The 17,574-nt window shown below is 43.9% G+C and overlaps 1 protein-coding gene across 1 annotated transcript; it reads right to left on the bottom strand.

The window, feature by feature from the left end:
* Window positions 1–15,800: 15,800 nt before the first annotated feature.
* Window positions 15,801–16,525, bottom strand: LOC309551005 (non-histone chromosomal protein HMG-17-like). Its single transcript, XM_082251425.1, has one exon. It carries the CDS (start codon window positions 16,463–16,465, stop codon window positions 16,190–16,192), a length of 276 nt encoding a protein of 91 aa, XP_082107551.1. The 5' UTR covers window positions 16,466–16,525; the 3' UTR covers window positions 15,801–16,189.
* Between the last annotated feature and the right edge of the window lie 1,049 nt (window positions 16,526–17,574).

Here is a 17,574-nt window from a genome sequence, read left to right as displayed (position 1 = left end):
TGGGTTGCCAATTAGGAAATGCCAGCGCATCAGGGAGGGCACTATGGGCTCTACGGGCCTGTCTTCGAATACGCGGTGGCTGCGGGCCACTACTTGTGCTAGCCACCGCACCAGCTTCAACTGCACTTAGGGGACTCGCCACGTCACCAGGTCTTACTGCAGTGCTGGTTGTACTAGGTCCAGGGTGTACTAGGCCGCTGGCGCTTGCCAGGTCGCCAGAAGGATGAGCGGCACTAGTACCCACACTCTGCTCCATACGAGCACCCTGCGATTCCTGCATCTCAACAACACCAGAATGGGGTCGGGTACGCCTGGGTCTAACAGGGACCCATCTGTCGTCGGAGCTATCTGTCAGGGAGCCGCTGCTGTCATTTGGTTCGTATACTGACCCTGATTCTGCCGGTGAGGCTTCCCCATCGCTCTCACCTGACATGGTCATCATACTGTAAATAGCTTCATCACTGTACGAACGTTTAGACATTTTGGTAACTAAATTTACCCGTACAGTGATGCGACTCACAGGTAATAAAAGCACCTGGTTGTCGAAGACTATTTCAAGCGCTACCAAAAAAACTGCTAATGCTAGCAGGGATCAGGCCTGACTCTGCTAACACAGCGGTTTTGTGTCTTGTGTTTTTTTGTAAGTGACAGTAATCTGTTGATTACTACACTTACCTGGGTGAAAGGGTTAAACGCAGGTGCTGGCAGGAATCAGTGCTGATCGTGCAAACACTGCGTTTTGGGAACCCTAAACTATGGGGGCGCTAGTATAGCTCTGATCAGATCAGATATTGATCTGTTCAAACACTATACTAGAAATGGAAGTGTAGGTGCGTGCGTGTGTGCGTGCGTGCGTGCGTGTGTGGCAATCAAGGGGTTACTTCTAAACTATGCGCTGGGGATCTGGGGGGGGTGGCGGGGACCCTAAACCTCCTTTGGGAAAGAAACTAGCTAGCTAGCACAACCTCAAGTCACAATGACACCAATACAAAATACAGTAAAAACAGTATATTATGTGTGTATTAGTGCTAATGTGACAGAGGGTGTAGGGGTTAACGGGATGTGATCAGGGGGGGATCAGGGGTTTAAATCTTTATTGGAAGGGGCTGGCGGGTATCCTAAGGATAAAAGGAACGGTGGCAAGCGCTAAACCTGGTCACAAGTCACACTTATACAGGTATATAGAAAATGCTATATACTGTATACAGTGTGCGTTGTGGCAGGGGGTGTAGGGGTGATCAGGGGGGGATCAGGGGATTAAATCTTTATTGGGCGGGTGGGGGGGACCCTAAACCTGCTTGGGACACAAACTTAGTCGCCTGCGCTAATTCTGATCACAATCACACTAATACAAAAATACAAAAACACAGTATATTACGTTTGTATTAGTGCTGATGTGACAGAGGGTGTAGGGGTTAACTAGCGGTGATCAGGAGGGGATCAGGGGGGATCAGGGGCTCAAATCTTTATTAGGGGGGGGTGGCGGGTAATTCAAGTGGAAAAAGGGGGGTCGCAAGCGCTAGACCTGACCACAAATCACACTTATACGGGTATATAGCAAAATGCTATATACTGTATACGGTGTGTGTTATGGCAGGGGGTGTAGGGGTGATCAGGGGGGGGTCAGGGGCTTAAATCTTTATTGGGCGGGTGGCGGGGACCCTAAACCTTCTTGGGACAGAAACTTAGTCGCCTGCGCTAATTCTGATCACAATGACACTAATACAAAAATACAATAACACCGTATATTGCGTTTGTATTAGTGCTGATGTGACAGAGGGTGTAGGGGTTAACGGCGGTGATCAGGGGGGGTTCAGGGGGGATCAGTGGGTTAAATCTTTATTAGGGGGGGGTGGGGGGTAATTTGAGTGGAAAAGGGGGGGTCGCAAGGGCTACACCTGTTCACAAATCACACTTATACAGGTATATAGGTATATGCTATATGCTGTATATAGTGTGTGTTGTGTCAGGTGCTGTAGGGGTTAATTGGGGGGGCGATCGGGGGTGAAATGTGCCTATCTAGCTGTGTGTGATGTGCTTGGTGCAATTACTCACAGTAAGATGTGCTCTCCTCTCACGCTGGATCCGAAAAGACCGTTGGGAGGGGAGGGCACATCTCCTCTAAGCCTGTGTTTACATTTCACAGGCTTAGAGGGAGATCTGATTGGGCAGGACCGATCAACAGGTCCAGACCAAAAATGATTGGCCTGGACCTGATGACTGATCGGTTCTGAACCCAATCGAGTCATCGGCGGCGGCGGCGGGGCGCGGGAGCGCGCACAGGGCCGGCAAAAAGTGCTGACGTAGGCCTACGTCAGTTTGCCTGGCCGGGGCTGAGCGCCGACGTAGATCGTCGTGCGCCGGTCGTTAAGTGGTTAAAGAAAAATTAAAGTCTTGTTTTTTGTCTTTCTTAAAACGTTATACTTACCTGCTCTGTGCAGTGGTTTTGCACTGAGCAGGCTGGATCCTCTTCTTCTCGAGTCCCACACCTGTGCTCCTGGCTCCTCCCTTCAGCTGGGTGCCCCCACAGTAGCACCTTGCTGGGGGGGCACCCACACAGGTGCGCTTCTAAGCCGCAGCTTTGTGTGTCCATTTACACACAGAGCCTCTGCTCTGCCCTGCCCCTCAGTCTCCTGATTGGCTCACTGGCTGCGCCTGCTGCTGCCAAAAGCAAATCAAGGCTGCGAAACCCTGGAGAGCCAAAACTCTCGTTGACATCTCTGGATCAAGAGGGGGCTTTGGTAAGTATTGGGAGGGGCCGGTGCACACAGAAGGATTTTTACTTTCATGCATAGAATGTATGAAGTTAAAAAACCTTGTGCCTTTAAAACCACTAAAAATGTTCTCCTAGACAAAACTTGACCGAGTTTGAAGTGTACAATGGGATTCATAAATGTGTTTGAACTTTGAATGTAAAAAAAATATTGTTTGACTGACCCTGGAACCTGAGTGATGACAGTGGAAGGTGGACATTACAGTTCCCTATAAAATAAATCTGTGTTTAACCCTGCAAAATAAAGACAAGTTAGTTAAAGTTTTTAAAAATATGGTATTAAAGGATTTAGATAATTTGAAATACAAGAAAATTACTGACCCTGTTTGGATTAAAAAAGGAATTAAGGATTTAGAAAACAAATAAGATTTGGTTATCCAACCCGCTGATAAAGGGGGTGGGATAGTGATTACTATCATTAGGAAATAGAACTGCTGTTAGAGGATCAGGATACTTATAGGATTTTAAATAATAATCCCACTATGAGATACAAAAAGGTTCTGAAAAAATTGGTGAAGAAGGGTGTAAAGAAAATGATCTTGAATAAAAAGGAGCACAATACTTAGTACCATCAGCATGTCGGATATCTATAATTTATTATCTTCCAGCACACATTTGGGTAATCCCCCAGGTAAGCCTATATATAATGGCATTGATTCTATAAATTAAGGGTTAGGTCAATATATTGATTCTTTTATTCAGCCTTTGGCTTTTACCATGGAGGCCTACCTCAAAGATACTAAACATTTATTACAGATTTTGGAGGAAAATATGTGTATATATCAGTTTATTTTAGTGACAGCTGATGTAGGGTCTCTACACCATTATTCAGCATTAACCTACCTGGCGGTATTCCCGAGTGTGGCTCGGGGTGAAATTTCAGTGCCATTAGCTGTAAACTCGAGCCACACTCGGGGTACCGCTAGGGAGCATCGGTGGATCCTGAAAGAGAGGGTACTTGCCTTGTCCCGGGATCCCGCGATGTGTCCCAGCAGCATACGGCGGCCGGATCTTCTGCCCGATGCTGTGAGCCCTGGCTTCCGTCTCCTGCGAGCGTCACGTCGCAGGGGGGTGGAACCGGCGGCAAATTTGAAAAGTTAAAAACACAAACACACTGATATATTGTAATCCTATTGGATTACATTACTAAAATAGATTGACCTTAGTTTGCCCCCCCCCCCCCAGTGCTTTCTCCAGTCCAGCGTTAATTTTGTCGACTAAAACCGACTAAAACGTTTTAGTCGACTAAATTAACACAATTTTACTCGACTAAAATACGACTAAAACTAAAACAATTCAGATGACTAAAATACGACTAAAACTAAAATGGCATTTTAGTCTTAAGACTAAAATACGACTAAAACTAAAATGGCATTAATAGCTAGTTTTAGTTATAGTCAAAAGACTATAAGTCAAAAGACTATAACTAAAACTAAATCAAAATTTGCTGCCAAAATTAACACTGGTGTATGCTCAAAGCTTAATACCATAAATAATAACATATTAGATTTTTCACTCCAGGACCAGCAGTAGTATATAATGAGTTTGGAAATTGTAGAGAAATGCTTAAATAATGCATTACAAATTACAAATGAACTACACCCATTCGATTATAGATGACTAAAATGTAGGACGTTTTAGTCGACTAAAATGTACTGGAGTTTTAGTCGCCTAAATACGACTAAAACTAAAACACTTGCAGAAGACTAAAATGGGACTAAAACTAAAATGCCATTTTAGTCCTAAGCCTAAGACTAAAACTAAATTGAAATTTGCTGCCAAAATTAACACTGCTCCCTGTGTCTGGAAACTGCAGAGCGACCATGGCATCAAAAAAGCGCGCCGCCACCTCAAAAGCGGTATATGACCTGATACGGAATCGCTTGCAGAATGGAGTGATAGCGATTTGTGGGGAAGTTCACACAGAAAGCGATTTCAGCGATGATCCTGCGACTGTGCCCAGCGATGTGCGGACTTGGTGCTCGATTGACTGCGGTATGGAGCACGTAGCGCCCTCAAGGTTCCTGCTTACTGGAGCACCTGGTATCAAAGTGGATGTTGAGGATGAAAACCCCTTGGCATACCTCCAACTCTTTTTGACCGATGAGGTAATTGAAAAGATTGTTATGAAATCTAATCGGTACCAGGAGCAACGAACTGCTGCGCATCGGAGGTTTTCAAGGAGCAGGATGTGGGAACCAGTGACCAAAGAGGACATCTGGAAGTTTCTGGGCCTAATTATTCTGCAGGGAGTGGTGGGGAAACCCCTGCAGAAGTGGTATTGGACCACCAACAAATGACTGGCCACTCCTTTTTTTGGCACGGTCATGTCAGAATACAAATTTTCGCTCATTATGAAATATTTGCACTTTGCAAATAATGAAGAATTTGATGAGACTTCTCATCCAGCTGCAAAACTCAAAAAGATTTGGGACGTTTATCAAATTATTCTGAAAAATTTCCAGCAGACCTATGTACCAGATAGAGACATTTATATCGACAAATGTCTAATGGCCTACAAAGGAAGACTCAGCTGGATACAGTATATAGCGTCAAAGAGAGCACGATTTGGCATAAAATCATTCATGCTATGTGAATCCAGCACTGGTTACATATGGAATTCGGTCCTATACACCGGGAAAGGAACCAAATTCAATCAACGATTCAGCAGTTATGGAATGGCAACCGCTTCGGTTCTTACGTTGATTGAGCCATTGCTGAATCAGGGGTACTGTGTAACCACAGACAATTTTTATACGTCTCCAGACCTCTATGAGTTCCTTCTTCACAACAAGACGGATGAATATGGGACCGTTAGGGCTAACCGGCGTGACATGCCCCCAACCTTTGCCAATAAAAAGCTCAAGGCAGGAGAAATAGTTGCCTGGCAGAAAGGCAAAATGATGGCACTGAGATGGCGCGACAAAAAAGATGTGTGCCTAATGAGTACAATTCACAACACCTCTACTGTCATGGTACACACAAAAGGTGGACGTACTCTGGTTTCTCTTCAGATTGAATAAATCTTTCGCCTTTCACAACTGGTGATGGATTACAATAACACCATGGGAGGTGTGGACAGAGCTGACCAGGCCATGACATTTTATCCGGCAATGCGGAAACAACAAAAAAATATTACATAAAAATCTTCAGGCATCTTCTTGGACAATGTTTAACAATGCTTACTAAAAAAAAAAAGAGTGACAGGCCAGTGGTTCATGCGGACTTTGTTTGGAAAGTTGCCGAACTGATATTTCTCAGGCACCAAACACCAACAGCTGTAAATAGATCCGGACGTCGTGCTGTTGGTGTTGTGAACCCCGAACACCTGACTGGTCATCACTTTATGGACTACATTCCACCAACGGAAAAGTCTGCACCCACAAGGATGTGTGTGGTTTGCTGCTCTAAACGTGACGACACTGGAAGGAAAATCAGTAAAGAAACACGGTACTATTGTCCTGATTGTGATGTTGGACTTTGTGCTGTACCCTGTCTGTTTTAAAATTTTCCATACCCGGGACGTTTACTGAACATGGCTACTAATATTGCATCCTTGTTTGGCCAAAAAAAAATTTCAGTGTTTTTGATTATGTTATTTGCTATAATTTATTGAATAAAAAGTATTATTATTATTATATTATTATTTGTTATTATTTATAGTTATTTATTATATTACAATTTATGATTTTTTGTCTCAAACTTTATCATACCCAAGATGTTATAAAGAAGAACGCACAGTGAAAAAAAAAAAAATCATATGTAAATAGTTGGTTTGGGCTGCTCATCCTTAAGAATTACATGCAAAATAATGGTACCGCTTTCAGCACCTAAAATCCGGAAGAATCATACCGCCAGGGAGGTTAAGATGCAATTTCCGCAGTGAAATGAGCACTAGAAAGGTCTAATTTATCTACAGAACATAAAAAATTGGTTGAAAATGTATTATTTGGACTACAACATAGTAGTTATTTTTGGTATGGCAATCATTGTTATTAACAACTGGAGTTGCCATGGAGGCTTGTTTTGCCTCAAGTGTGGCCAATATTTGTATGGCACCTTGGGAGTCTAAATGTGTTTTCAAAAACAAACCTGTCCAGTTAAAATTTTATATTTATTGATATTTTAATCATTTGGGAGGGCGATAGGACAAATCTTTAGGAATTTATTAGAAAAATGGATAATAATGAGAAAAATATTATTCTATTGGAAAACTAATAGCAAGGAGGAGGGATTTTTGGATTTGGTATTTCTTTGGGGAAAGATAGGTTTAGTACAAAAATGTTTTTTAAACCTACAGACTGGAATAGTTATATTCTACTAGGTAGCTGCCATCACTAGTCATGGCTAATTATTGCTCCGAGGGGTCAATTAATGCAGATTAGATGTACCTGTTCCTCTGATAGTGAGTTTCTTCAGCAGGTTCTGTATGCTTCTCAAGAACATGTATGATGGAATGGCAGGAAGGAGTTAGCTGTAGATATACTTACCAAAACAATCTTAACTAAAATAAATAATACACAACAGACACTTGGCTTGGAAATAAAAAAGGCCGCGGCCGTTTATTACAAGAGTCAGTTCACCTTAGCGCGACTTGTCAGGCGACTTGTCAGCCTGACAAGTCGTGCTCCCTCGCGGTCCATTGACCGCTACAGGACCCGTTCTAATAGGAGCGACACAAGTCGCTCCGACTTAGAAAAAGGGTCCTGTACTACTTCGGGGCGACCTCGGAGCGACTTGCATAGACTTCCATTATGTGAAGTCCCTGCAAGTCACCCCCGAAGTAGTAAGGAGTCGTGTCGCCTCAGTGTGAACCGGCTCTCAAACCACAACCCAGTCATAAACAACTCGGTTGAATATATAAATAATCTTAATCAATAAATATTATCCAACAACCATATTATAAACACCGTCCCCCTCTGCAAAGCAGAGGTGACCTAACCACGTAATAATTGTAGCCGCGACAAACCAAAGGGAGGGAGGGGAACGCTTGGGATGAGGGATTAAAAAGATTGAGCCTCTGTACATTAGGCTGCTGTATACAGTGGGTACGGAAAGTATCCAGACCCCCTTAAATTTTTCACTCTTTGTTATATTGCAGCCATTTGCTAAAATCATTTAAGTTCATTCTTATTCCTCATGAATGTACACATAGCACCCCATACTGACAGAAAAACACAGAATTGTTGACATTGTTGCAGATTTATTAAAAAAAGAAAAACTGAAATATCACATGGTCCTAAGTATTCAGACCCTTTGCTCAGTATTTAGTAGAAGCCCCCTTTTGATCTAATACAGCCAGGAGTCTTTTTGGGAAAGATGCAACAAGTCTTTCACACCTGGATTTGGGGATCCTCTGCCATTCCTCCTTGCAGATCCTCTCCAGTTCTGTCAGGTTGGATGGTAAACGTTGGTGGACAGCCATTTTTAGGTCTCTCCAGAGATGCTCAATTGGGTTTAAGTCAGGGCTCTGGCTGGGCCATTCAAGAACAGTCACGGAGTTGTTGTGAAGCCACTTCTTCGTTATTTTAGCTGTGTGCTTAGGGTCATTGTCTTGTTGGAAGGTAAACCTTTGGCCCAGTCTGAGGTCCAGAGCACTCTGGAGAAGGTTTTTGTCCAGGATATCCCTGTACTTGGCCGCATTCATCTTTCCCTCGATTGCAACCAGTCGTCCTGTCCCTGCAGCTGAAAAACACCCCCACAGCATGATGCTGCCACCACCATGCTTCACTGTTGGGACTGTATTGGACAGGTGATGAGCAGTGCCTGGTATTCTCCACACATACCGCTTATAATTAAGGCCAAAAAGTTCTATTTTGGTCTCATCAGACCAGAGAATCTTATTTCTCACCATCTTGGAGTCCTTCAGGTGTTTTTTAGCAAACTCCATGCGGGCTTTCATGTGTCTTATGCTGAGGAGAGGCTTCCGTCGGGCCACTCTGCCATAATGCCCCGACTGGTGGAGGGCTGCAGTGATGGTTGACTATCTACAACTTTCTCCCATCTCCTGACTGCATCTCTGGAGCTCAGCCACAGTGATCTTTGGGTTCTTCTTTACCTCTCTCACCAAGGCCCTTCTCCCCGATAGCTCAGTTTGGCCAGACGGCCAGCTCTAGGAAGGGTTCTGGTCCCAAACGTCTTCCATTTGAGGATTATGGAGGCCACTGTGCTCTTAGGAACCTTAAGTGCAGCAGAAATCTTTTTGTAACCTTGGCCAGATCTGTGCCTTGCCACAATTCTGTCTCTGAGCTCTTCAGGCAGTTCCTTTGACCTCATGATTCTCATTTGCTCTGACATGCATTGTGATCTGGATGGTCTTATATAGACAGGTGTGTGGCTTTCTTAATCAAGTCCAATCAGTATAATCAAACACAGCTGGACTCAAATGAAGGTGTAAAACCATCTCAGGATGATCAGAAGAAATGGAAAGCACCTGAGTTAAATATATGAGTGTCACAGCAAAGGGTCTGAATACTTAGGACCATGTGATATTTCAGTTTTTCTTTTTTAATAAATCTGCAACAATGTCAACAATTCGGTGTTTTTCTGTCAGTATGGGGTGCTATGTGTACATTCATGAGGAAGAAGAATGAACTTAAATGATTTTAGCAAATGGCTGCAATATAACAAAGAGTGAAAAATTTAAGGGGGTCTGAATACTTTCCGTACCCACTGTAAATAGCCCCAAAAACCAGTTCTGGCGGGCTTCTTAGGTGGGATAAAAACCCCATTCGTTCTTAAAATAGAGGTACCAGAAAAACTCCCCAGATACCGGTCCAGAACTGCCTGGATACTAAAAAAGGCGGTAAATTCGAGCGGGGAGTGGGATAAGGGGAACCAGGAGTCAAAAGGTAATTTCTCAGTCAAATTGTGAAATAAAGAAAATGGCTGCTATCCCTATTAAAATCAATTGAATTTTATCTCATCTTATTAAAAAACTGCTCCCTTCCGCCATCCCATAGTAAAGTGGGGCTATAGGAGCCCCCCTTTTTATATATTCTCATCATACTGCAGAAGTCCTTTCTCCAATTCATGCATCTAGACAGGTGGGCAGAGGAAAGCTGTAAGCCATAAACACCTGATGGGTTCTTTCACACTGGCTGCCAGGGGGTTGTAAAAACAGGCATCTGTCCACCAGAGTTCTAACATTACAGTCTAATGGGTCTGCCACTCCACAGGTGCACCTTATTTTAACTAGGGGTGCAGAGTTTGACAGACAGTCCCACCTGTCAGACTTGAACATTTCAATCAATAGGGCCACACCACAGGCCAACGCTTGGCCTGCAGTTGCGTGGCAGTTAAATTAAAATGACCATTAAGAAATTTAAAAAACTGGTATCAGGAGGCAGCGGTAGTGTCTACTGAACACCTGCCAGCCAACTTTTCTGCCTCAGGCTCCAGTGTTTGTTGAGTCTGTTTAAAAAGCTGGTTTTAGGTTTAATTTTTTTATATTTTACTGGAAATTCCAAAAAAATGACTCCAGTAATATATTACTTTAAATTCCAAACATAACTTTTATGTTTTTGTATTTGTCATTATGTATTGGTATCAATAATACATTTTTGCAAATGCATGCACATTTCCCCATGCTTTATCCCTTTACAAACACTGCAATTACTCAGAAATACCTGCTGATCTGCCAGACATTTAGTGAGCTCCTAGATTTTTGTTTGGGCTGACAATGCATTTACCAAAAAGGAATACGCTGTGCACTTTGCAAGTACAGATGCACTCATTTTCTCTAGCGCTTAGTAAATGTGGTGAACTTCTGCTGATTTCCATTATCCAATATTGTGCAAATAAAAATGTTGTTTTTTTTTTTTCAAAATTTCTGTGCACCTGATTGTGTTTTCATTGACTGCAATTATATATTATTAAGGTAAAGTTTGCCCTAGACATGATTTTGTCATAATCATCAGTTTGTTTTGTTATTTCCTATTTAAAGTGTTACTAAACCCACAACAGTAAAATTAGTCTGTATATGCAGAATAGCATGCTTGTCTTACTCACCGTGGAACTAAAAAGGATTGTAAAGTCTTGTCTTAAAAAAAAAATAAAAATAACAAACGTATTTTGCACAGTTGGTTTTGCACAGAGTGGCCTGGATCCTCTTCTTCTCGGATCCCTCTTTGCTGCTCATAGACCCTCCTGGTGAGTGCCCCCACAGCAAGCAGCTTGCTATAGGGGCACCCGAGCCGAGCTGCAGCTCAGTGTGTCTATTCAGACAAGGAGTTGCAGTTCGGCCCCACCCCATCTCTTTCCTGATTGGTTAACTGACTTTGATTGACAGCTGCGGGAGCCAATGATGTTGCAGCTTTGCCTCAGCCAATCAGGAGGCCCAGGCGGCTGAGGGACTCGTGGACATTGCTGGATAGAGATTGGGCTCAGGTAAGTATTAGGGGGTGCTGGAGAGGCTGCTACACACAGAAGACTTTTTATCTTAAAGCATAGAATGCATTAAGATAAAAAAAACCTTCTGACTTTACAACTCCTTTGAGTGATTAATCCTCTGCATTGTGTAAAAAGGCTCTTTGATCCTGTATGCACAGATCCTCCCCCTGCTGCAGGGTCACTCTGGACAAGTCTAGATAAGACACAGTCAGAGTAGTCCGGCTGCACATGCTCAGTTTGGTCTCTATTGATGGAGAGAACACTTCCTGGTTTTAGCTTAGCTATTCAGGTCACATGGTATTCACATCACAAATTTGGGCGTGTATACAGATCCTAAATGCCAGCCCAGTCCCTCCCTTCTCCTCCATGCCCAGTAACTTAAAAAGAACACAGTGGGTGGGATATCACATCTTGATTGATGGAAGCTCTGCCTCCCATAAAAGCATGAGGACACAGGCTGTAGAGGATTTCAAGAGGCAGTGATTCCATAAAGGAGATAACACCCCTGTCATCCTCATCACACCTGGCACCCTACTGATACCTTGCTAACACCCCACCCCCTGTCATCCTCATCTTCATCACACCTGGCACCCTACTGCTACCCTGCTAACACCCCACCCACTGTCATCCTCATCTTCATCACACCTGGCACCCCACTGATACCTTGCTAACACCCCACCCCCTGTCATCCTTATCTTCACCACACCTGGCAACCCACTGCAACCTTGCTAACACCCCACCCGCTGTCATCCTCATCCTCATCACACCTGGTACACCACTGATACCTTTCTAACACCCACCCCCTGTCATTCTCATCCTCATGTTCATCACACCTGGCACCCCACTGATACCTTGCTAACACCCCATCCCCTGTCATCCTCATCCTCAACACATCTGGCAACCCACTGCAACCTTGCTAACACCCCACCCCCTGTCATCCTCATCCTCACCACACCTGGAACCTCACTGATACCTTGCTAACACCCCACCCACTGTCATCCTCATCTTCATGTTCATCACACCTGGCACCCCACTGATACCTTGCTAACACCCCACCCCTGTCATCCTCATGTTCATCACACCTGGCACCCCACTGCAACCTTGCTAACAGTCCACCCTCTGTTGACATCATCCTCTTCCCACCTGGCACCCCAATGGAACCTTGCTAACACCCCACCCACTGTCATCCTCATGTTCATCACACCTGGTACCCCACTGCAACCTTGCTAACAACCTACCCCCTGTCATCCGTATGTTCATCACACCTGGCACTTCATTGCAACCTTGCTAACACTCCACCCCCTGTCATCCTCATCCTTATTACACCTGGCTCCCCACTGCAACCTTGCTAACAATCTACCCCCTGTCATCCTCATCACACCTGACACCCCACCATAGCCTTCCTAATACACTAACCGCTGTCATCCTCATCATTAAGCCTGGCACCCCACTACCGCCTTGCTAATACCCTACTCCCTGTCATCCTCACCCCCCCCCCCCCCATAACCCACTGCCAGCTTCCAAACACCTGCATTGACAAAGCAGCTTATTTCAATGTTGGGAGCACAAGGGTCTCTTCCTCACAAATGTATGGTGGTGGGTAACATGGTCTATGGATGGGGGCTTATTGATATATAGAACTTTATGTTAACAATAAAGATGCCACCCCAGGTGAATGATTAAGTGTTACTAAACCCACAACAGTAAAATCAGTCTGTATATGCAGTAAAGCATGCTTGTTATACCCCTTAGTGTGGACCCTAAGGGGTAATCCTCTGCATTGTGTAAAAAGGCTGTTGGATTCTGTCTTCTCTGATCATCTCCTTCTTCAACAGACTCCAAAAAATAACCTGATATTTACAGTCTATGGAGTCAGGCTGCTCAGTTTGGTGTGTATTGCTAGAGAGTTTTTTTTTTTCTTAGGAGGGTATATGTGATCAGTACTGGGCCAATCAGCACTGTCCAGACATGTTCAGACAGAAGAAGCCTGATAGAACAATTGTGGGAGAAATTAAAACTCCTCCTATAAGCTATCAGCACACACTCATTCAAGTCACAAGATTGCTCTAACTGCTATATACAGCTGATGAAAAAAATGTATCAGTTTATATTTACTGAAACAATTGCATTTCCATGTTCATGTACTGTGGGAGACCAGATATAGTGAATGCAGGGTCCTGGGTTTAGTAACACTTTAATGGTTATTTTTTATATGAAAAGTGATGCTCCATCTAGTGGCTAGCTGTATGAGTGCAGTTAGCATCTTTACTACAAGTTGCACTGATTTTAATTGTCTTTAAGTTGATTGTTGTAAGAGTTAAATCTCAACAGCAAAATATTTTATTTCAGATAGAGCCAGGAAGGGTTAGAGCCTCTGTCTGTTTGTTTCTTTATTTTTATTGTGTGTTCCTTCTGGGAAGTTTCCTTCATGTGCTGTTAGGAAAGAAAATGGAGGATAATCTCTCAAGCAGTGGTATTGACATGATGAAAACACACTTTTAGTAGAGCGGGGAAGGGGTAAACCGTTCCGCTCTTATTGCTTTCTGTCCCTTCCTGTCCTAATGGCAACCATAATTCCCCCTCCTCCCCCTCCATTACTTATGCAGGGAATGCAGGGGAGCTAAGTTACTGAATAAATTCTAGGAAGGGGAAGCTAGGTGATCTTAGCTGTAGAGTCACTGCTTGGCAGAGGGACAGGGGGTGCTGAGCTGCTAAGTCCCTTTTGGGAGGGAGGAGCAGAGAGAACAGAGCTGCTGAGTCACTGCTGGGAGGGGGGAGAGCGCTGGGAGGGGGGAGCTGAGCTGCTAAGTCACTGCTGGTATAGGGGAGACGAGTTGCTGAGAGAACAGCTTGAAAAATCGAAATGCTTCTGCTGTAAAATTTGAGAATGTACTTCTCCACAGTGACTGCATACATAGATTGGTGTTTTTTTTTTTTCTTAAAGCTCATTCAATGCTCCATAGGAATGTGTAAGTACTTCACTATCAATAGCTGGCCACAGGTTTTCTTTAAAGCCCAATTTCAGCCTCTCTGTACATGTTACCCACTCAGTGCCCTATCCCCACTACTGACAGTCAGGCTACTGGGCATCACATATTGGACAAGACTGAAATCCTCTTAAATTCTGCCAATTCATTAAAGTTTGGGGGCATGTGACCTGCTTTTCTCTGTGGATCAGAGATGTTCATAGACTGCTGGATGAAAGCAACACTACTGATTTTTAAGATAACTTGATCAGGCCATTTCAAAAATGCTAGGTGTTAATAACAAGATTTTCAAATGGAGGGAGATTTTCCAACTTGTGCATTAACATGTGCCTTTCCCGAACAGGATATTGCGCTAAACCTGTAGGTAACTAGGAGAACCAGAACCATTCCTAAGTGGAAGGATGAGATTAATAATAAAGTTGGCAGTGCTTCCACCCAGGACAGGGCATCTGTGAACAGAGGGGATTCCCTTCCTGGGAAATTAACCAGTAAACTAATCAAAGTAATTAGGAACAGGGAAACTGCTGCAACCAGCATATAACATTACCATAAGTAGTATAGATGCACACCAGTGTAGAAATAATACAAGCTTTATATAAAAAATGATTAATTACAGTGCATAAATCAATGTACAAACAGGGAATACATATTGATATCGGGGTTCTAAATTTATTTCAAACACAGCTAACTGTAGCAGTGTTTAAGGCCCATTTAGATCTATATGTGTATGCTTTTTTTCAGTGTTAGGCATATGCACTGTTGTTTGGCAACATGTGTTTCCGTTTTGTGTTGACAAGCGTTTTGAATTCAGAACTTTAGATGGATAGGGTTAAGTCACAGCCTCTTGCTGCTCAGGCACTGGAGCATTGTATTTCACAGCTGTATTGCTGGATTGATGAGAGGGCCTTGCAGCCATAGCCTGCTTGCTAATTTCAGAGACTGAGAATCTAGGGATTAGACACTTAACAAGCAGTCTATGCCACTGCATGCAAAGTCTAGTGAAAATGTGTTCATTTGCATCATTGCAAAGATTGGGCCCCAATGTTAGCTGGCTGAAGCTCCAGGGTATAGCATTGTCTCTTTAGAAAAGCTGCTCTACAAGGACTCCAGTAATTGCCTATAGCAAAATTGGTTATCATGAAGTAGATCTAGGTTATAATCTAGTCACCCCTAGCGTGCACTCTAGTAGTATAGTATAATAGTAGCCGGAAAGCTATACCAATACTGTTCACTATTACTGTTGATATGGTTTGTGCCATTGCTTATTACTGATTTGCAGCTCACCCACTATAGATCTATCTATCTGTTGTGATCATTGCTTTAAACTACTGCCACATGATAACTCTTCTGTCTGAAATGTTGTGTTAGACGCACATTTTCTATATATGTGTAGCACACCCCATGCAGGTGAACATGGATCCCCCACTTCTGCACAGCCAGGCACATCAAATCTTCACAGGCACACAGAGTCAGGGAACAGTCTGTAGCTTTATTTTTGTTTTTTGTTTTTTTAATGAGCAAACTCCGAAATGTATTTAAAATGTCATTATAGGCATTGCAAATCAGGCAGGACACTAAAGAATGATATATATACTTCATTTCCCAGCCCCGAGAATACAGTTCACTATAAAAACCATTATCAGTAACAGGATAGATGCTTCACATTTAGGAGGATCGAGATTGCCTCAGACAGGCACCTGTGTACTTTGGCTATACAATCTTCTTCAAACCAAGGACCCGGGGCATGGTAAAGGCTTGAATAGCTGCCTATTTTCCCACAGAATAGAGGAAACCGTAAAGTAAATTATGCCAATTTAGTGGAGGGAGTAAAAACACAGGGGCTCAATGTAGCTGTTAAAATGAGTGAAGATCACACCGTCAGGTCACACCCTGCCCATTAAAACACACAAAGCATTTGCCAAACACAGCTTAAAATAAAAAGTAAAACAAAGTATTGCATTGTTATAAAACTTTATAAAAAATAGTATTTCAAACTGTACAGTCACCAGAAATACACAAATATCAAAATTCACACAGTTCACTTGGCATTAGCGGATGCCTCTGCTTTCTGTGCCTGGTTGGAGTTTGCTTCTCCGTTCTCTGCAGCATTGGTGGCATCTTTTCCAGAGTCTCCCTTTCCTTTCTTGCCTTTGGGAGCTTTGTCCACTTTCTTTGCAGCAGCTGCCTTCTTAGCTTTTGGCTCTGGTTTAGGAGGGGCTGGTTTAGCCGATAGCTGGGCAGATCTCCTTTGTGGCTTATCCTTTGCTTTGGACTTCTCAACCTTTGAGTCTCCTTCAGCCTTTTGTTTTGGCATGTTGACTTCGGACAGCAGCGAGTGGAGGCAGAAACTTCAAAGCCATTTTTTCCTAGTGAATGAAACCTGTTTTTGTTTATTTATTAGGGGGTTAACAACTTGGATGGCGATAGGAGGTTATGGGATGCCCACTTGACTTCAGCAAGCTTCAGGGACAACTTCCTATATACAGATACTGTATATACAGGCTCCTCTTCAACCTTCCTCCTGCACACACTTTGCTCCTCTCTCGCTCAGCCTCTGCTGGTTCACTCCTGGGGGACCTTGACAGACTCCTTGTCAGTTCAGCCGCGGCCCATTACAGGCAGAAACTCACAGTCCCTTAACAGTGACACATGTGCGGTGACACAGCGTGTAACTTTCTCTTCTGCTTCCTGTTGTGGTCACTGATCCCAGCACCACCTCTTCAGACAATAATAGCCCACCTGGCCGCAGCAACCTCTTTCACCAGCTCTCTCGGCTGCCTCTCGCTACACCAGTCCACATGACTTACTCTTCACCAGCCCACCCGGCTGACTCTCAGGGGAAAAGATAGAAGACTTAAGCCCACTGCTGTCTTCATGGGGACTGGCTACATGTGGCAGTCTCTTCCCTTTGTTGGTCCCCACCAGTGTTGAATTACTCACTCTGTCCTCTCTTGCTCCTTCAGGAAAGCCTCCTCCCTTGCGTTTTTGGCAGGATCCTTCCAGCACCCGAGCCCTGGCCCATGGCAGGACACCCCACACCTAGACTTGGGGGCACCCCTCAGGGCCACCGACAGCCTCCTCAACACTGCATCTCCATCTTCCAACTGACTGCCCTGCTGGCTCATGTCTTTTTTATCGAGTAGTCTCTGCCCCCTGCCAGTCCACCTCTGGGGATTGGCCGAGGTCCCATAAATATTCATGGCATCCTCTCCTTACACCCACCCTCTAGTTCTAGAAGGTTCTCTTACCTTCCAGACCAGAAGGAGGCACCAGAGTGAGCTGCCTGAGTGAGTCATCCAGCCCTGGCCTCTAATAACCCTGACTCAATTTAGTGACTCAGTTTATTCCTGGTCAGAATATACTTTGCCTACTCTACCAATACTAGCAGCACACACTAGAGGGTGCTACATGTGCATATGGCCA

The sequence above is a fragment of the Pelophylax lessonae genome (assembly GCF_965119305.1).
Source record: "Pelophylax lessonae genome assembly, chromosome: 3".
Taxonomy (NCBI): domain Eukaryota; kingdom Metazoa; phylum Chordata; class Amphibia; order Anura; family Ranidae; genus Pelophylax; species Pelophylax lessonae.
Note: the sequence above shows the minus strand (reverse complement) of the source record. Positions and strands in the feature narration are given on the sequence as shown.

Bases quoted from the DNA above. Each gene is read 5' to 3' on its own strand.
- LOC309551005 (XM_082251425.1), bottom strand. From the start codon at position 16,465: ATGCCAAAACAAAAGGCTGAAGGAGACTCAAAGGTTGAGAAGTCCAAA.